The 20,485-nt window shown below is 48.4% G+C and overlaps 1 protein-coding gene across 4 annotated transcripts in view; it reads right to left on the bottom strand.

Annotated features, from left to right (window-relative positions):
• CDKAL1 (CDKAL1 threonylcarbamoyladenosine tRNA methylthiotransferase) overlaps positions 1–19,573 on the bottom strand; it is a 492,813-nt gene extending 473,240 nt beyond the window's left edge. The window contains exons 1-4 of one of the 4 annotated variants that reach the window (XM_006145110.2): positions 19,465–19,573; positions 18,744–18,787; positions 10,637–10,811; positions 6,728–6,840 (exon numbers count right to left, since the gene is read on the bottom strand). In XM_006145110.2, the coding sequence (XP_006145172.1) occupies positions 6,728–6,840; positions 10,637–10,806 (283 nt within the window). In that variant the 5' untranslated portion in view covers positions 10,807–10,811; positions 18,744–18,787; positions 19,465–19,573. Of the gene's footprint in view, positions 1–6,727; positions 6,841–8,615; positions 8,777–10,636; positions 10,812–18,743; positions 18,788–19,464 lie in introns of those variants that run through there. The other 3 variants (XM_027770551.1, XM_027770552.1, XM_027770553.1) reach the window with 3 other exon arrangements.
• Positions 19,574–20,485: the final 912 nt, after the last annotated feature.

Here is a 20,485-nt window from a genome sequence, read left to right as displayed (position 1 = left end):
ATGTCTCGCTTTCTGTCTCTCTGTCTCTCTCTGTCTGGCAAGTACACGCGCCCTATAGCAAAAAACCTCTCTCTAAAAAAAAAAAAAAAAAAAGAACATCGGGGGCTAACATGTGGCCTAGTGGTTAAGGCAGCTGGATTCCAGGTGCCCAACCACGGTGGCTTAGAAAACACGCTGGCACTCATGCACGCATGCAGAAAGGAGGGCGAGATGGAGGAGGAGGAGCTGCAGAGTGACCATCCCAGGTGTGTGGGGAGGGTTTTCTCTCTCTCTCTCCAAGTACAGACACCTCTGGCATTTTTTTTTTTTTAAAGAATGTCAGAGACAGCAGCTAGGAGAAGGCAGCTCAAATAGTTATTGAAAATACTGAAGGAGGCCGGCAGGTGGCATGGCGGTTGATGCACCGGACTCCCACATGGCCGACGGTAGTTTGAGACCCGAACTAGGCAACTTGCTTTCTTTCCCTCTCTCTGATCAAATTTTTAAAATGGAAATAATAAATGCAATGAAATTAATAATACACCTACACACATACACACACACACTGAAGGAGTAAAAGCAAAGGCTGGGGCTGAGCTGTAAGTACCACATCCGCTGTGAAATGGAATTCTGTGGTCAAAGGCAAGAAGCAAGCACTGATTCTGCAATGAATCTCCCGTGGTCGTTGAGGAGCTTCCATTCACAGTAAATCAGAGAAAACGCACAGTCCAAGACAGGAAACTTGGTCCACTCAGCCATCTCCAGACATGACGGACTGGGAAAGACTGAAATACCAGGCTAAGAATAACCTTCCGAAGGACTGAGTCTCACTCCAGAGCTCATGTATCATTTCTAGGCAGGCTAGATGCTGCCCAAGGGTAAACAGCATTCCAGATCTTCTCTAGAGACTCGCCTTCCTTCCCCTGCTTGTGAGTGGATGAAACTCCCATTTTGAAGGCCATTAGTTTTATTTTTCTGTTTCATTCCCTGGGTAGAAAGAGGAAAAGGAATGAAAACGTGCTATTCTCATCCCCACCCTTGTGCTGTCCAGTTTACCAACCGCTGCGGGCAACTCAACTGGTAAATAGGAGAACTGCTCCAAGATGCGCCCCCTCCTCCTCCGTCCCTGAGCGACAGGAATACCAATATAGGGAATATGCAAAACCATATTCTAGTAAGCATGAAGGAACATCAGAATTTCTATACTGAATTCAAGCCATTAAATTGAAAGTAATTACTGCCTCCAATTTAATAAGAATGGATTAAATTAGATCTCTGATTCAATATATTTTGTAGCTTCCACGTTGGGAAAGTGATAGCATGAGGCTCTTCACCAAGACATGACAAGACGATGCAGACACGACCTGAACACGGTCTCACCGAAAAACTCAAAGCAACCGCACACGTGTGCATACACGAGTGCATGCACATACACGTTGCATGTATGTAACCTTCAGAATGCACTTCATTTATCTGCCTTCAAGGTTAAAAAGATGGAGCCTCCTGTACACACTATAGTAACACTTACCCTCACCCGCTCACTGACCGCGGAAGGCCCTGCGTGTCTCTTGGCGCAGGTACCTGTACAGCGAGGGTAACACAAACACGCTGACCACGATCACAGTGCAACCCGCAGAAAGGAGGACTCTGTCATCTTTAATAATTAAGGACGCTGAGGCCCGTGGACACTGTTATTTGCCAGAGTTAGATGCTGAATAGACGGCAGTGGCCGGTTCGAGTCCGGCTTCACCGTAGCGTCTCTCAGTGACCCGCAAAGCACTGTCTCCGTGATGGCCACGGGAAAGGCGAGTAAGCCAAAAAGAGCTCACAGCCAGAACAGGGACAGATCGGCCTACGACAGGACCCAGCTCAGGCGCCGCCCGCTGAGCCTCCGTGGAGCGGGGAGAGAGCGCAAGGCCGCACGGCAGGAGGGGCGCCCCGCCAGCAGTGAGGACCTAACGCCATCATGGGGCAAACCACGGCCACCACGACCACAGGACGAGCCCCGCCACCGCCGTGGGGAGGGCCACGCTGGTCCAGGAGTCCTCCTTAAGAAGCAGGAGCTCCCTGCAGGAGGGGCCGAACAGATCATCGCCCCTTACAGGCCCTGGAGCAATGGCCAGGTGGGAGTGCAGGAGATGTGCAGGAGCAGCAGGTTCCGCCACTCCGTCCTGACACGCGCCTCCTCCCTTTCCATACAGGTAACGTGTTTGATGAAAGCGCTACTCAAACTGCGTCTCGTGCAAAAGGAAGTTTCTGGAAGTGAGAGAGCCACGCAGAAAGCAGTACTTGCCCTCAGACTCAAAAACGGTCCCAGGGACAAGGAGGACAGCACAGACAGGACAACGGGACGAGGAAGTGGCAAGCAGTCCTCCAGGGGCCGAGTAAGTTCACATCTGGACCAGCAAACACTGGACCCCAGGCCAGTCTGCACAGGACCACGCCACCTCTGAAAAGTCGCTTTATCCAGTACCTAAGTAAATCCTGCCAGAAAGCATGGACGTCAACAAATGAGGGGGAAAGGACATTAACGAATGCAATGGCTTCTACTAATTTTATTAAAAGACTATTTGTAATATGAAACTCACTCTTCCTCCCTAACATGTAGCCGCCAGGATCATGTGATGCAACACTGCCATCTGTTGGCCAGGGGCTAAAACGCACCACGTCTTCGGTCAGAAACCACTCACACTCACTACGGGCCAGAGAGCCCACAGCAGTTCACATGGCAACTGCTAACAGCTCAGATTTCTTCATTTTTTTAATCCAAAATTTTTTGAATTTGACATTTAAGAACTTTACTGTGGTTTTGTAATACTCGAAAACTTTTTCAAGATGGCATGTTTAGATATTTTAAACTCTTAACATAAGACTTCGTTTTTTACTCAATTTAAAGACAGGCTATTTCTTTTCTTTTTTTTGGAGGTTTTTTGTTGGTTTTTTTTTTTTCCCCCTGTAGGGCACGTGCACTCGCCAGAAAGACTGAGACAGAGAGATAGAAAGTGAGAAATCACCCCCTAAGGGGGATGGCCACACCGTAATCCCTTTTCCTCCATCCTCCTCTTGGGATCTTGGGCATGCACGCACACGTGCCCGGTGTGAGTTTAAGCCACCGGGTCCAGAACTCAAACTGCGGTTGGGGGTTCAGCAACATAACCATTATGCTAAATGCTGGTCCTGAAAGACAGGCTATTTATAAATAAATTATGAAAAAAAAAGTTTTATAAAATCTTGAACAATAGTTAGAATTATTAAGCAATTAAGAAAATACTAAAGTCCTAAAATTCTGAGTAAATGTTGATATGTCTCTCAGAAAAAAATCTGAAATACTGAAAGAAGGAAAACTGTTGGCCGCTCGGTTCCAGAATACCAGCAACTCTGAACGTGGCGGACATCGGGACACAGTGGCGCATGCCACCGCACTTCGCTGCCAAAGTTCACTCGGTCACCCCTCAGCTGAAGCAGATCATTCTCCTGTGCTATAAACAGCGCAAACCAGACAATTAAATGACCTAAAAAGGTCAGGCCAAAAACTGAACTGGGTGAAAAATGGCTGTCAAGCTCACAAACACAGACAATAAACAAGATGGACTTTTCCCACGTGTGTGTTACTAGGAACACTGAGAAGACACGTTTAAAGCCTAATAAAAAAACTTCCGTAAGAGTTATTAACTATTACCAGGCATACGCTGTACGTTTAATACTAAAGAGAAAGTGCAACTCAGAACCAAGCTAGAATTTTTCAGAATTCAGAAGCATGAACTATTAATACTTTCTCTTTGTCCTTTGTTTATTTCTTCTAAGTCAAGAAACAGAGAGGCCTCCTGGACAGGGTCCAAGCCCACGCAGCCCCGAGTCATAGTCACATGAGTGTCCAGCATATTTAATGAGGTCTCGGGACTCAAACCCTGAACCTTTCGAGGTGGGGCAGCCAGGCAGTCAGGTTGTACCACTGCACCACAGCCGGCCCACTTCTGATCCCTTTAAAAGGTGAAGCTTCTCATCAGGCACATAGGCTCCCTCTCAGGCATAAGGCACATATGCTGGAAGCAGGAGGAGCAGGTGCACCATGCTTCCAGTGCTACATGCCCACAGGCTGACCGTGGGTCAAGGCCTGGGCTCACGATCCCAGAAGGGAGGAGAAGAAATTGAAACCATCTGGGGAGTGATTTCTCACTTTCCCTCTGTCTCTGTCTCTATCCAGTGAGCACATGCCCCATGGCAAAAAAAAAAAAAAAAAAAGGGAGGGGCCAGCAGGTGGCATGGTGGTTAAGGGCACCTGACTACCACGTGGCCGACTGCAGTTCGCGTTCTGGACCTGGTGGCTTGCTTTCTCACTTTCCCCCTCTCTCTGTCTCTCTCTTTCTCTCTATGGTCAAATTGAAAGTAATAATAATAATGAAGTTAAGTAACTCCAAAAAACAAAAAAAAGTTGTTCCTCTTCCTCAATTTCAAACAACACATCTTTTATTTTGTCACAGTCCCCAACCTACTCCCTTCAGGACAGGAAAACGCAGTGTGAAGCATGTCTCCTGAGATCATGAAGTGCTTCTCCGGGCTCAGGCTGGGCAGTCCAGAATGCCACGTGACTCACGGTCTGGGCAGAGAAAAGGTGCCGAGGTGCAGCCGGTGATGCACATGTGACACCACCACTGGGAGGCCAGAGGGCTCGTGGGGGCTCCAGATTCTGCCCCAGAACCACCCGCACACACCCAGCGCGGGCCCCCATACCCCAGCTAACTGGGAGGCTGGGCAGGAGGACCACGACATGGCAAGACCCTCACTTGAAAGCCTGCCTCTGCCTCTGCCTCTGCCTCTCTCCTCTCCCTCTCTCTCTCAGAGGAGGAAAGAACAGCAGCTCCCTGTTGACACCCTGATGGCCCCACCCCAACGGCGGATCACGCATGAGGTGCAAGGCAAGGCCCGCTGACGTTTAGGTACCTCTGAATTACTCTCTCCCCCCAAACCCTGACGATGTGAATATATTTCCGGTCACTGTGTCCAGGACTCAAACCCCGGTCGGCCATGTGAGAGGCCAGCGTCTTAACTACCATACCACCAGCTGGTACAAAGTTGATGTTTCAGAGGCAAAGCAGAACAGAAATGTATTAACATTAGTGAATTTTATTAGCATCATCTTTGCTGCCTAATCCTAGGTTGTCAAAAAAAGTCATGTGCATTTTTCATAGAATATCATGGAAAAATACATCGTGACTTTTCTGACATGGTTTGAGTCCCAGACCTGGTGGCTTGAAAATCATGCCAGGTGCATGCCCAAATCCCACGAGGAGACTGGAGAAGAAGGGAGTGATTTCTCACTTTCTCTGTCTCTGACTCTTCAGTGACTACACATGTTCTAGAGCGAAAATTTCTTATTAAAAAAGATGATAAAGGGGGACCAGCAGTTAGCATAATGGCTTTGTCACTGGACTCCCATGTAGTCAATTGCAGTTCAAGTCCCAGACCCAGTGGCTTAAACTCACGCCGGGCGCGTGTGCGTGCGTGCCCAAGATCCCGAGAGGAGGATGGAAGAGAAGGGATTGCGGTGTGGCCATCCCCCGCTGGGGGGTGATTTCTCACTTTCTGTCTCTCTGTCTTTCTGGTGAGCACACGTGCCCTATAGCAAAAACCTCTTGAGAAAGAGAGTAAACACAAACTGTTAAGTGAGTAAAATTTAAATTAAAATGTATCAGATATTTACTATCGCCTATGAAAAATTAACATCTGATTGTTTCTTTTAGTTGCCAGCGGGGAATGCACTTGTCAGACAGAAATGGAGAGAGAGAAAACACCCCCAAATGGGCTGTGGTCATGCCACAATCCCTTCTCCATTTCTGCATCCTGCCAGGGATTTGGGGCAAGCATGCACACGTGCCCAGCATGGTTTTCAAGCAGCCAGGGCCAGGAACCAAACCACAGTCAGCTACGTGGGTTCCTGGCTCCCTTAACCACTAGGCTACAGGGCTGGCCCAGCATGGTATTCTTTTTTTTAATACTTCAGAAAATTATTTAAAAGGTTATTTTCTTAATACTCAAACTACACAATTAGAACATCTTAAAGCAAGCCCAGTCTCATATGAAGATTAATTTCGCCATCTAATGAGTAAGTTATCAAAAACACAAAGTTAACACTATATGATCTTTAGCCACTGAGGGACAAAACTACGAGGAAACTACAAGGGAGAGTTCAGCCCTCCCTAATCTCCACTCGCTACCTTGGGGCTAGGACTTGCCAGTTACACGTACAAAGGCTGAAGGCTCGCTGAAGGGCAGACGTGAATTCCAGTTACTCTGGTTTTCATTACAAAATAAAGTTTACTTTTAAAAGCATATCTTACATTCATATGGTGATGTATAATACCTATTGCCTTAAAATCATTAATCATCTGTAGTGGGCCACCTGGGATCCACTGTCTTAACCACCCTGCCACCTGCTGGCCCAGTTTAACATAATGATCCAACAGTTTGCACACAAGCCCGGGGTGCCCTGTGCGCCCAAAATCCTGAGGGGAGGGGAAGAGAAGGGATTCTGGTGTGACCATCCTCCCTCGGAAGTGCTTTCTCATTTTCTTGCTCTGCCTGTCTCTCTGGCAAGTGCACGTGCCTGTTTTAAAAAACAGAATGTTTAAAAATTTTAAAATTTATATTAAACTAAGATATCCTTTAATTGCTGAAGCTAGTATACATATCTCTGAAAGAACGCGACTCCTAAGACATTCCACCAGCGAGGCTGCAGGGATCTTGTTACCTGTCATCTGATACCCATAAGCGGCTAGCTGTCCGGCCATGTACTCGCCATCCGAGTTATTGTGGGAACAACCCCACGTTCGTATCCAAATCTTCTGTATGCCCGGAATAGTGCTATAAAGAAAATGATTTTACAAACTCAGTCTCAGTAAGTGATTTTTAAGACAAAAACCCTCGATTTCAGAGCACATTACATGAAAACAAACTCACTGCAATCCATTCACGAGCAATTCAATAAATGCACCGAATTAATTTAAAATCTGTTATATGAAAAGTCTTGTATCAAGATAAAAATAGCCGAAACATCCTAAGAAGACACTATAAAAACGACCTCCTTTCCCTCTGAATTGTGTTTTAAGATTACACTAATGTTAGGACCAGCAGACGGCATAATTCTTACATCGCTGGACTCCCATGTAGTCAACCAAGGTTCAAGTCGTGGACCCGGAGGCTTAAAACTCACACCGGGGGGAACCAGCAGTTAGTGTAATGGCTATGTCGCTGGACTCCCACGTAGTTGACCGCGGTTCATGTCCTGGACCTAGTGGCTTAAAACTCATGCTTGGCGCGTGTGCATGTGTGCCCAAGATCCCAAGAGGAGAATGGAGGAGAAGGGATTGCGGCGTGACCATCCCCCCTGGGGAGTGATTTCTCGCTTTCTGTCTCTACGTCTCTGTCTGTCTGTCTGTCTGTCTGTCTGGCGAGTGCATGCGCCCCATAGCGAAAACCTCTCCAAAAAAAACTCACGCCGGGCATGTGTGCGTATGTGCCCAAGATCCCGAGAGGAGAATGGAGGAAAAAGGAGTGCAGCGTGACCATCCCCCCGATGGTGATGTCTCGCTTTCTATCTGTCTCTCTGTGTCTCTGGTGAGTGCCCGCACCCTACAGCAAAAATCTCTCTCAAAAAAAAAAAAAGTTACACTAACGTACTACCACTGAGTTTAACTCCGAAAATGGTACACACAAACGGTGATGCCAAAAAAGATCACACTGGCAGCAATGACAAGGGTGAAGTTTTCTATTTGCAAACACACCTGTAATAGTCGAAATCTTCACTCTAAAATGTACAGATATAAATAACCGAATCAAAATTAAAGGTTTTCAGGGCCAGCAGGTAGCATGGTGGTAGGGTCACGGGATTCCCACATGGCTGACATGGCTTCAATCCTGGACCTGGCCACTTGAAACAAATCACACGAGGCACGTATGCACATGAGCCCCAAATTCTGAGAGAATGATGGAAGAGAGGAGACTACGGTTCGAATCCTGGCCCTGGCCGCTCAAACAAATCACACCAGGCACGTATGCACACAAGCCCAAAATCCTGAGAGGAGAATGACGGATGAAGAGACTGCGAGGCCGTCCACTCTGGGGGTGCTTTCTCACTTTCCCTCTCTCTCTCAATGAGTGTACACACCTATGGCAAAGCAAATAAATAAATGTCACCCTATGACATTATTAAAGTACTCAACAAAACAAAATTCTAAAATATATCTTATTTTAAGAAGGAAAAAGGACAGTCATTGGATTGCCTAATAATTTATAATAGAAATTACCTTAAGGATATGTTCAAGACAAATTTGATATACTTCAGACATTAAAATATAAGTAAAATTTGGGGCCAGCCGGGGGGCATGGTGGCTAAGTTGCTGGATTCCCACACGGCCAACCACAGTTTCAGTCCCGGACACAATAGTTAAGAAAATTACGCCAGGAGTGTGTGTGCACTGCAAATGCTGAGAGGAGATTGGGGAGGGATTACGACACGGCCACCACCTCTAGGGGGGTGATTTCTCTCTTTGCCTCTCTTTCTATCTCAGGTGAGCATACATGCCCTATGGCAAAAACCTCTAAAAAAAATTAAGTTGCCAGGGGGCATGAGCACTCACCAGAGAGACGGGGAGAGGACAGGGCGGAAGCACCTTCGATGGGCTATTAGTCACGCCACAAGCCACTCTCCTCCACTTCTCCACCTTGTCAGGGTGTAGGGTACACAGGTGCGTGTGTTCACTGTCTTCCAAGCCGCTAGGACCAGGCTTCAAACCATAGTCGGCCATCATGGATCCAGCTCCCTAAACCACGAGGCTACAGGATGGGCCAAAATGCAAAGGCTTTAAAAGTTTACTTTTTCTAACAAAGCAATCCAGCATATTTTAACTTCCAGTAATTTACTAGGTAAATAAACAAAGGCTTATTAATACTATACAAGTGAGTGATCCTTTCCAGAGAGGCTGTATTAGAATCCCACTGACTAGAAACCTGCTATTATATAAGTTGTAAACAAGGCAGGAATTTTTCATGCCCAATTCCTCTAGCTGATCCACAAGTATTTTCAAATTTGCTAAGAAAATGAAAATGCCCACAATACCACTGTTTCCTTGTTGTTGTTAAGATTTTATTTAACTTTATATATTTATTTTAATTTGACCAAAGAGGGACACCAGAGAAGAACAGAGTGAGAGAACGAGAAGGAGAGTGAAAAAGCAAGCTGCCAGGTCCGGGACTCGAACCAGTCAGCCATGTGGGAGGGAGTCCAGTGCTTTTAACCACCATGCCACGTGCAAGACCCCTCTTTTTTTTTAAAGAATTATTTGTTTAATTATTTCCATTTATTATTATTTCTTAACTTGACCAGAGGAGAAAGGGAAAAGCAAGAAAGCAAGCCACCAAGTCCGGGACTCAATTTGCCATCAGCCATGTGGGAGTCCAGCGCCTTTCACCACCAGGCCACCTGTCAGTCCCATCGTTTCCTAAGAATCCCAAACTCCAGTAAAAATTTTAGAGAGTCAGTCAAGTGACATGACCGTTAAGGCAGCTGGATCTCACATGACCAACTGCACGGCTCAAGTCTCAGAACTGGCAGTTTGAAAATGATGCCAGGCATGTGTGTGTGCATGCCCAAAATCCCGAAAGGAGAGTGGAGGAGACGAGGATGCAGCATGGCCATCCCCTCTGGGAGGTCATTTCTTTTTTTTAAACAAGTTTTGCTATATATAGGGTACATGCGCTCCCTAGAAAGACAGAGAGACAGAAAGTGAGAAATCACCCCCCAAGAGGGATGGCCACGCCGCAATCCCTTCTCCTCCATTCTCCTCTCAGAATCTTAGGCACGCACGCACACGTGCCTGGCATGAGTTTAAGCCACTGGGTCTAGGACTGAAACCACGGTCAACTACATGGGAGTCATGTATGTAGCAACATCGCCATTACGCTAACTGCTGGTCCCCTCTGGGAGGTGATTCCTCACTTTTTCTCTATCTCTCCCTCACTGTCCCTCTGTCCCTCTCTGGTGAGCACATGCACTCTATAGCAAATTAAAAAATAATAAGGAATAAAGTTTTAATGTAGAAGTATCAGAGAATTACGCACCACCTACATGAATATCAGAGATATCTCTATTTTCCTAATCCCTGCCTTCAAAGAACATCAAATAAGACATCCTTTTCTTTTTTTAATCAACTACCTTGCCAAATTTAAAATCGTTTAAATAAAAATAAGTTGGGGGCATGGCCAGCATGTCATGTGGTGGCTAAGGTGGCTGGATCCCTCACGGTCGACTGCGTGGTTTGAGTCCTGGACCCAGCACTTAGAAACACTCTGGGCATGTCTGCATGTGTGCCCAAAATCCCAAGAGGAGAATAGGGGAGAAAAGATTGTGGCATGCCCATCCCTCTTGAAGAGGTGCTTCCTTGTGTTCCTTCTCTCTCCCTCTCTCTGGCTCTCTCCAGCAAGCACATGACTCTTGTACCAAATTAAAAACAAAAATAAATGCAAAACAAATGTTATGGATTTCCTACCAAAATTCCAAAGATTCTGAAAGACACTGAAAACCACACGGACCAGCAGGGTCAGCTTTCTCCTGGAAGGAAACACATGAATCTAATTTCTAAAAAAAAAAAAAAAAGCTTACCTATCACTGGGAGGGCTGCTCTCCTCTTGGACGTGTTTTTGGGCATTTCGTTTTCGCACCTTTGGAACGACATGCTTTCTTGCAAAATGCCTGTCCCGTGGCTTTGAATCCTCCTGTGACACGATGTCTTCTATGTCATCCAGCAGGGTACCACAGGAGGCGGAAGGCATCTTCTCTACCACATAAGGAAAGAATCAATAGCACACGAGACAGCCTCGAACTCCCTCTGAAATTCTCTTTAACATACCAGCACCTATGAAATGCGTGAGCTCACGCTCTGAACGGGATTCGAACTTGAATCCAATCAAGCCTTCAGATCTAGCTTCCAGGTTACAGAGAACACGAGAGATTAAGGAACACAGGGAAGCGATCAGACAAAACCTACAAATAGTGAGACATTCCAAGGTGGGACCGTTTCTTTAACGGATCAATACCATGGAGGTAAAAGGACAGGAGCTGTTCAAGAGGAAAGGGGACTCGAAAGCCTAACAACTACTACATACGATCTGCGTTCTCGATTGGATCAAACGCCCAGTCAGATACAAGACATTCTCCTCTCGCCACACACATACTGTAGCCCACCCCAGGAGCCCCAGGAAGGCAGCCCTGACTTCCCTGTGATGGGGCATCCCAACATGCCCACGAGTGCGACCCCAGATGTCCAAATCGGACAACTGACCAGTAAAAAGCTCCTGCAGTGCCTGATCAAGGGATGTCCAATAATTCTCGTTGAAGCCGGATTCTTTATAGGCATTGGCAAGCCGGTTATAAAATGTACATGGACAGGTACAAAAACTAATTTCTCTAAAACAATTTGGAAAAGAAAATGGGGGGAAATGGTCTGCCGGTCTCGATGACTACGTAAGACCGTAACGAAGGCTGCGGTGCTGGCGGAGGGCTAGCGTCGGGTCGACAGAAGGAGCAGATGACCCAGGGACAGGCCCACATCGATGGGCCCAGCAGCTCTGACGCAGCGCAAAGGCAGTTCAATGGAGAGAAGAGCCTTTCCACCGCTCCTCTTACCAGAAGAACAACGGGACATTCACAGACTGAAAATGAATGCTGACCTTCTATAAAACTCAAAATGGGGCCGGCCAGTGGCATGGTGGTTAAGGTGACAAGATTCCGAATGGCCAACTGGTCAGGTCAAGCCCCAGACCTGACAGTTAGTAAAACATGTTGTGTGCATGTGTACCCAAAATCCCAAGTGGAGAATGGACTGCAGCAGGCCATCCCCACGAGGGGTGCCTTCTCTCTTTCTCTCTCTCTGCTAAATGTACACACCTTATATTAAGAACTAAAACCAAAAACTAAATGGATCACACAATTAAACCATGAAACTGGAAAATTACTATCACTACATACCTATCAGAATGGCTAACACGGGGACCAGCAGATGGCATAGCAGTACGCGGCTGGACTCCCACATGGCTGACCACAGTTTCAGTCCCGGACCTGGTGGCTTGAAACTCACGCCAGGGGCGTGTGCGTGTGTGCCCAAGATCCCAGGAAGAGAACAGAGGAGAAGGGATTGTGGTGTGGTCATGCCCCTGGGGGGTGATTTCTCACTTTCCTTCTCACTATCTTTGTCTCTCTCTGACAAGCGCCCACACCTTAAGGCAAAAAAAAAAACAAAAAAAAACAAAACAAATAAAAAAAAAAAAAAAAGAAAAAAAATGGTTAAAATGAAAAATAGTAAAAACATCAAATTCTGTAAAGGAGGCAGAGATCCAATCATGATCACTTCCATCACCAACGACAATGGTATAGACACTCTGGAAAACACAAGCAGTTCCTTAAAAAAATCATCGCTGGGGAACCAGCAGTTAGCGCAGTGGCTATGTCGTTGGACTCCCACGTAGTCGACCATGGTTCGCGTCCCGGACCCGGTGGCTTAAAATTCACGCCCGGCGCTTGTACGTACGTGCCCAAGATCCCAAGAGGAGAATGGAGGAGAAGGGATTGCGACGTGGCCATCCCCTCTGGGGGGTGATTTCTCGCTTTCTATCTCTCTGTCTGTCTCTGTCTGTCTGGCGAGCGCATGCGCCCTATAGCGAAAACCTCTCAAAAAAACAAATAAATAAAAATAAATAAATAAATAAATAAAAATCCTCACTGAGCCAGCCGGTGGCATGGCAGTTAAGGTGACTGAGTTCCACATGGCCACTGCTCAGTTGAGGCCCGGACCTGGTGGCTTGGGACACAGGCTATGCACATGTGTGTGCCCAAACTCCTGAGAAAGCATGGAGAAGACAGGATGGTAGCATGGTCACCCTGAGAGTGCGTTCTCTTTCTCTCTCTCCAGTGAGTACCCGCACTCTACGGCAAACTTTAAAACTATTTATCAGGGCCAGCAGGTGGCGTGGTGGCTAAGGGCACTGGACTCCCACATGGCTGAACGCAGGTCGACCCGGCGGCTTACTTTCTCACTTTCCCCCTCTTTCTTTCTCTCTCACTCTTGTCTCTCTCTGGTCAAATTAAAATAAATAAAGTAAATAATTCTTTTTTTAAAAAAGCATTTATTAAACTAAGCTGCAACTCAGAAAAAATAACCCAACTGCCAATCAGTAAGAGACTGGCTAAACGGGAATTAGCATGCATACCATGTGGTCACGGCGGACTGTCCATCACAGCCTCGTTCCCAGCACAGGGACAGAGCACGTGACCAGCGACGGCAGGAGTAAGCCATCCTCCCGGCCACCATGAACACGGCCAGCGGTGGGGGTGCACACTTCCGGGCCAGAGCCGACGGAGGACACGGCCGCTCTGCTCACCAACATGGCTGCATTGCAAGGATGTCGACCTCAGGACCCCAGGGGCCATCGTGCCTGCCACAGAGGACAGGGAGGAAGCCTGCCTGGGACAGAGCCAGGCAAGAGCTGCAGCAGAGCCCCGGCGCCGTCCCTGAGCACCTGGACCTACCCGAGGCCTGAGGCAGACACGGAGGCTCTGCTCAGTCACAGGAGCCGGGGCATCCCCTGTGGCTTCGAGTAGGCCCCAGTCACACGGTGTTCCAGGTAAGGAAACGAACGGGGGGGGGGGTCCCCAGATCGGGTCTATTTACTTAATATTCCGACTGACAGTGGGAAAAATGGTTCCAGGGTCCAACAAACGTTGGCGATTCTGCCTTCGTGGGGACACACAGCACGCACTATCAAAGACTGAAAACCTGGAGTCGAGGAGCTTCGAACGCATTTATCCTACGGATTTTCAGAAACCATTTCCCACAGAGCTCCTCCTACTGAGGAAGATGGGACTGAAGAGCGAGTCCCGTGGGACACAGCCCCTCAGGTCCCCCATGTTCTGCACGAGGACTCCCCTCCTTCACTGGGAAGGGTCCTCCGCCCTGAGCTCTGCCTCCACCCAAGGGCAATCCCCTCCTCTGACCATCCAGCACTGGGTCCCAGCCACGCTCCCTCTGCCTGCACTCACAGACTGCTTCTCTCCAACCAGCAGATTGGGAAATACACACTTGTCGCCCCATTTGGAAGCCGACACTAAGCAAAACCCTCTCCCACTCCCTCCCGCACTGTCTCTACCACCTCTCCCCCTCTCCTTGCAGGAGGTGTTCATACAGTGCCTGGTCTCCTCCTCCCGTCCTCTCGTGGACAGGCTGTCACGCTGCCCAGCGACACTGCAGTGGTCAGTCCTCGGTCGCCCCCAGCAGCCCGCCTGCAGCAGTTGGCACTGACCAGCTCCCTCAAGACATTTTCTCTTCTACTGGATCAGTCACCCAAGTTTCCTTGGCTTGTCCCTCGTTCTCTCTCCAACTCCCCGACGACAGAACGCCCCGCGGCCGCGTGACAGAAACTCCTGTCCTCTCTAGTTACAGGGCCCCACGAGTGACCTCAGCCAGTCCTCTGCCTTGAAATGCCAGCCACATGCTGACGTAACCGGCCCCGCTCTGCTCCTGGACCTCGGATTCAGATGTCCAACTGCCTACTCGACACGTCTGCTGGAACGTCTAGCCACCATTTCACACTGAAAAAGTCAAACACAGACCGCCTGGTCCCCTCCCTGCCTTTCCAGATCCGCTTAGAAGTTTCCCCATCATAAAGGCAAACCTAAGCTTCTTTCTGCTCGGGTCAAAACTCCTGGAATCAGCCCAGTATATATATATTAGTCAGAATCTATTTGTGAACACATCCACTGTTATATTCTTATCTTTTTTTTAAACAGATTTTTGCAATATGGTGTAAGCACTCACCAGAGAGACAGAGAAAGAAAGAAAGTGAGAACCCACCCCCCACCCCCCAGGGAGGGTGGCCACACTGCAATCCCTTCTCCATTCTCCTCTCGGGATTTTGGGCACGCACGCACATGCGTCCGGAGTGAGTTTAAGCCACCAGGTCTAGGACTCAAACTACTGTGGGCTGTGTGGGAGTCCAGCGACGTAACCACTATGCCACCTGCTGGTCCCACACTGTCGCGTCCTTAATCCGAGCCAGCGTCCGTTCTCACCTGGATCGTCTCATGGCTTTACCCTAAGTCTTCGAGAACATTTCAGCACAAAAATCAGGAATCCCTTTAAAAATCTAACTTCATCTCAAGCTTCCGATTCCCCTCTCAATGGGACTCCATGGCCCGTTTCCTGCCTCTCCCCTCCCTCCCTTAGTCACACAAACCCCTGCTCATTCACGCTTGCAGGTGCACACTCATTTTGGCCTTGTTCTCGGCCCGCACTCTTTACCAGGAAACCTGAAGGGCAGGGCCAGGGGCGTGATTTCTCACTTTCCCCCTCTCTGCCTCTCGCTGTCTCCAATAAGCACACACACTGTATGACAAGAAAGAGAAAAGAAAAGAGAAGAGAAGAGAAGAGAAGAGAAGAGAAGAGAAGAGAAGAGAAGAGAAGGAAAGGAAAGGAAAGGAAAGGAAAGAAGAACAGGTGAGAAAGACCAAGACCGAGCGGTGCCCTTCCTTCTGTCAGTCAGTTACTGGCTGGCTGCTGAAAATTTCGAATGTTAAATGGCAGCGCTACAAGTCATTTTTAATCTTAGATATTTCGTAATGGCCAGAAGGTGCATGTACTTGCTGGAGAAACAGAAAAACAGGGAAAAGGCACCCTCCAATGGGGCGTGGTCACACAGCAATCCCTTTGTCTCACCTCTCCATGTCAGGATCAGGCCACACAAGCGCATGGGTCTGGCATGTTTGTCAAGCTGCCAGGGCCGGGATTCAAACCACAGTCAATGAAGCGAGATCTAGCTCCTTTAACCACTAGGTTGCAGGGCAGTCTGGCCCTAAATGCCCCCGGCTCCTTTTTTAAAATTTCTTTGGTCACAGGACACGTACACTCACCAGAGAGAGAAAGCGAGAGAGAAAGCGAGAAAACACCCCTGGGGAGGATGGCCATGCTGCAATCCCTTCTCCTCCATGCTCTTCTCAGGGTTTGGGGTATGGCATGGTTTTCAAGCCACTGGGTTTGCGACTTGAACCACAATCAGCCATGTGCAAGTCCAGCGCCTCAAACACCATGCCACCTGCTAGCCCCAAACCCTTTTTTTAATACACAATTTTTACATCCACGCACAGTATGCATGGACCCAACGTAGGGGAAAACAGAAGCAGCAGCATGAAAGGCGTCCACTGCAGCAGACACACCGCAGCATTTTACGGTTCCAGGGCATATGGCTAAACTCTAAACTCCTCGTTTTCCTTTTTTCTTTCTTTTCTTTTTTTTTTTTTTTTTGGAGAGGTTTTTACTATAAAGCGCATGCGCTCGCCAGACAGAGAGATAGAAAGCAAGAAATCACCCCCAGTGGGGATGGCCACGCCACAATCCCTTCTCCTCCATTCTCCTCCCAGGATCTTGGGCACGCATGCACATGCACCCAGCGTGAGTTTAAGCCACCGGGTCGGGACTCGAACCGCGGTCGGCTACATGGGAGTCCAGCAACATAACCATTACGCTAACTGCTGGTCCCAATTCCTCGTTTTTCTCTGGTGTCCAGAGAAGGGACTTGAACACTGATAAAACCAGAAGTGGAACCAGGCCTCCTCTCCAGACCACGCTCCCCTCACCAGGGCTCTTCCTCACGGAAAAGCACACACAATGCAAGAGCCTACCTAACCATACTTAGTAACACATCCCAGAAAACACTAGGCCAAGATAAAGCAGGAAATTCACTACAGAAACACAAATAGCCAACAAAAACTGGAAGTACGCTCAACCACACTGATAGAAGTATTGGAACTTGAGTTATTTTTCATTTATCTCACTGATACAAGTAAAAAAAAGACTCATAAAAACCCTACTGTTGGCTGAAAGCACAGTAAAACCGGTACACCCTTTCTGCAGGGCAACCTGGCCATACACGCGAAGCTTTAAAACACGTATATTCCACAAAGTCCTCTGTAGAGACAAGACAATAAACACCTACCACGGCAGATGCACCTGAATGATCTCACTCTTAACTCCAAATAAGTGGGAGTTTCTACTCTGTACAAACTCGTCGTGGGAACTGTTTAGTTTTCGAACGTTTTTAAACAAGTAATATGAAAATGAAGTTCTGAGAAAGCAGAGGAAAGCAGGATGGTACTTCAATGGCGGAGCGGGAGCATACAAAACTTCTCCTTAAAGGCAGAGGAAATCAACTTTGATAAAGGGAATACAAACAGTAAGAAGGGAAATACTGAAAATGGTGAAAAGAGATCCATGTCCTAGAGTCATGGCTACTTACGTCGTTTTTAGGGGAGTTTTTATAATATCAAATACCCAGGTTTGACTCTGGCTTGGACCCTCCAAGAGCAGAACTGAAGCAGACAAACTTAAAACTGCTCCAGCGACTGTACGGCGAGCGTGCCCAAGATCCCAGGAGGAGATGGAGGAGAAAGGACTGCGGCCTGGCCACAGACTGGAGGGTGATTTCTAGCTTTCCCTCTCACCATCTCTCTCACTCAATCTTTCTCTCTCTCCAGAAGGTGCATATGCCCTAGCCAAAAACCTCTTAAAAAAAAAAAAAAAAGAGAGAGAGAGAGAAAGAGGGGAAAAAACTGCCCCAGCAATTCCACTATTAAGGGTCCACCGCTCCACAGTGGGAGCTCACAATCGTGAGTGCTTATTTTGTTCACCTGAGAAACTTTTGAAACTCACGAACAACTGAGCCCCCAGCCAGCTGAGTCCATCTTGGCTATGAAGCCTGGTCAACAGAATATTTTTTAAACTGTTCAGTTTTTTTCCAGGCAGGCCTCATAGCCTAATGGTTAAGGAAGCCTAGATCACACAAGATCAACAGCAGTTTGAAGACCAGTGTCAATCCCAGACTCAGTGACTTGAAAAACACACAGGGCACACCTGCCTAAAATCTCAACAGAAAAATGCAAAAGGGATTGTCCATTGGCTGTTTCTGTCTCTCTGGTGAGCATGCACTCCCTCTGATGATTTAAAACAAACCAAAAAAATCCCTTTTCAGTTATTCACATATGTGGAGACACAGCTGCAAACCAGCGTCCTCCATCAGTGACCTGCACTGTGTGATTCGCATACCAGTCAGCCAAAGCCTCATGGGGTGTGCGAGAAAGTAAAATTCCGCCCCCACCCTGCCCCGTGCAGGACGTACAGAACTACGTATCTCTACCAAGGCCTCTCTGTGACTTTGGTATGCCTTAAAGTTTGAGAATCACTGTCCTTTGGTTACTCTTCATAAAAACCATCCAGATCTAACTGCTAGGCAGAGGAGAACCTTTCTTATCATGGAGACAAAAAAGTAGCCATCAGAGAAAGAAGGGGCCACTGATTGTAAAGGAAGAGGTGGGGTCCTGGAGATAGATACAATCAGGGTTGTTGAATGAAAATGAAAGGTTAAGTAAAAAGTAACAATGTGTCTCTGGTTTAGTGGAAATCACAGCATGTCCAGGAAGTGATAGTAGCAAATTACTAAGAAATTAGGCTATCTTTCTTCACTTTTTTTTTTTTAAGAAGTATTTAATTGTACTTGCTGTTACTATGTTTTTAATTCACCAGAGAGGGAGAAAGTGAGAAAGCAAGCCAAAGGGCCTGGACCAGGTGGGAGGCCAGCGCCTTAACCACCAGGCCTGGCCCGCCTCTCTTCAGATTCTAATGCATACTGTGCCACTCAAACTTAAAAGGTTTAAAACAAATCAGTACCTTGATGATCTGCAATTAGTTTCAAGTCCTCCTGAAAGATGACTCTGGAAAATAACGCATTAGAAAGAGTAAGCACCCAAAAATTCAGAAAACCACTCTAAGGACTCAGCAGTAACTACTCAAAAGCAATCCCTCTCCATAAAGACGGCTGTACACAGCAATCAGGTGTCACGCTACTCCCAACTTCTTACCCATGAGGACAGGCGCGCTGACACCTGTCACGACTGACCCGGCCAGCCCCGTATCCAACACCTCACTCCTGTACAGCGCCCTAACTAACAACTACGAAACCGAAATTAGGTAACGAGGCAGGTGTTCCGATCCCCTCCCCGCCCGGGATTCGGACAGGCTTCCCGAGTCAAGGGGAATGAGCAGTGGAAGGAGAACACCTGCCCCCGCGGCCCACTTCAGCTGGAACTCATGAGGACCCCGCTCTATGCACGCGAGGTTCGCTCACGGCCCACGAATCCACTCGTGCAGAAAGTGGGGCAGCACGGGACCTGACACCTGCCAACAAGGCCCGAGATCCCGTACATGCACGAACAGCCCCGCAGCCCGGGGGCCGCTGACGCGGCGCTCACACCTCCCCGCCGGCCCCCATCCCAGCCGGCGGGGCCGCTCCTCGCCGCACCCCGAGAGGCTGAGCCTGGAAGAACCAGCCCTCGCCCCAAACAGGGCCCCGGCCACACTCGCCCCAGGCTGATCCCCCCGCCGCTCTTACCCGGAGGATGGGAATCCGCACAGCAGTCCAGAGAGAGCGCGTCCACACGCCGCTCTCCGGAAAGCGCACAGACTTCAGATGGAGCGCGCCATGACACCTACGTCCCGCCACGTCCTCTACGCATGCGCGGCGACGGCGGCCCGGACAGCTCAAACGGCGTCGCCGCCCAGAACGCGGGCGTGGCGGCCCGGAGCGGTGATGCATGTCCGGCCCTTCCGTGCAAGGAGAGAGCTCTTGCCCACGTCCTCGTCGGGGCCATGGCTGGGTGGCTCACGGCTGCCGGGCTGCACAACAAGCCCTGCGCGCAGCCCTTAGCATGCACGGCGTCTCCCTGTCTGTATTATTCCTCCTCGTTTACGGAAGAGGGGAACGAAGTCCTCGCACAAAGGTCCTCCGCTTGGCCGCCTCCTGGGCGGGACCTGCTTGTGCCACCTTCCGAGGAACCGACCGCTTTCACCGCATTTTAGCAGCTGCCTCAACGTTTTTGTAAAGAGATCTCTTCTCTACTACGAGAAGAGAGAGTAGAAAAGGAAAGAGAGCATTTGGTAAATTCAACTTAATACAGATCATTTAACACCAAGCAAGTTGGGTTTCTTCTCTGTTTCGTCCGTTAGTTTTTTGGCTTTTATGTTTGTCTTGGGGGCAGTTCTGCAGACATCTATAGAGAAAAAGAGCATTTGCTGCAATCTGCCGATTCGGACCTGGTTGCTTTACATGGGATCTCATTTCTTATCCTTTACTCCAGGCACGTATTTGACCTTCTGTTCATCAGAAGAATGTCTCCTCTCTTAAAAGTGGAGACAACAGGGGATGAGCAGAAGTCAGAAACCATGTTGCATGCCTGAGTTTGAACTGCACGGTTTGTTGGAGTAACTACCTTGTTTTGCACATTTCTTTCCCAGGATAATTTGCACTGATTTAAATACCCATCTCCTAGGTGCTGACCCATGTGCGTGAGATCATCTAAGAGTGGCCTGGGGCCCGCCTAGGCCCTCACCCAGCTGAAGGAGAGGCGTGAGTC

The sequence above is a fragment of the Tupaia chinensis genome, unplaced genomic scaffold, assembly GCF_000334495.1.
Source record: "Tupaia chinensis unplaced genomic scaffold, TupChi_1.0 Scaffold000141_1, whole genome shotgun sequence".
Lineage (NCBI taxonomy): Eukaryota > Metazoa > Chordata > Mammalia > Scandentia > Tupaiidae > Tupaia > Tupaia belangeri.
Note: the sequence above shows the minus strand (reverse complement) of the source record. Positions and strands in the feature narration are given on the sequence as shown.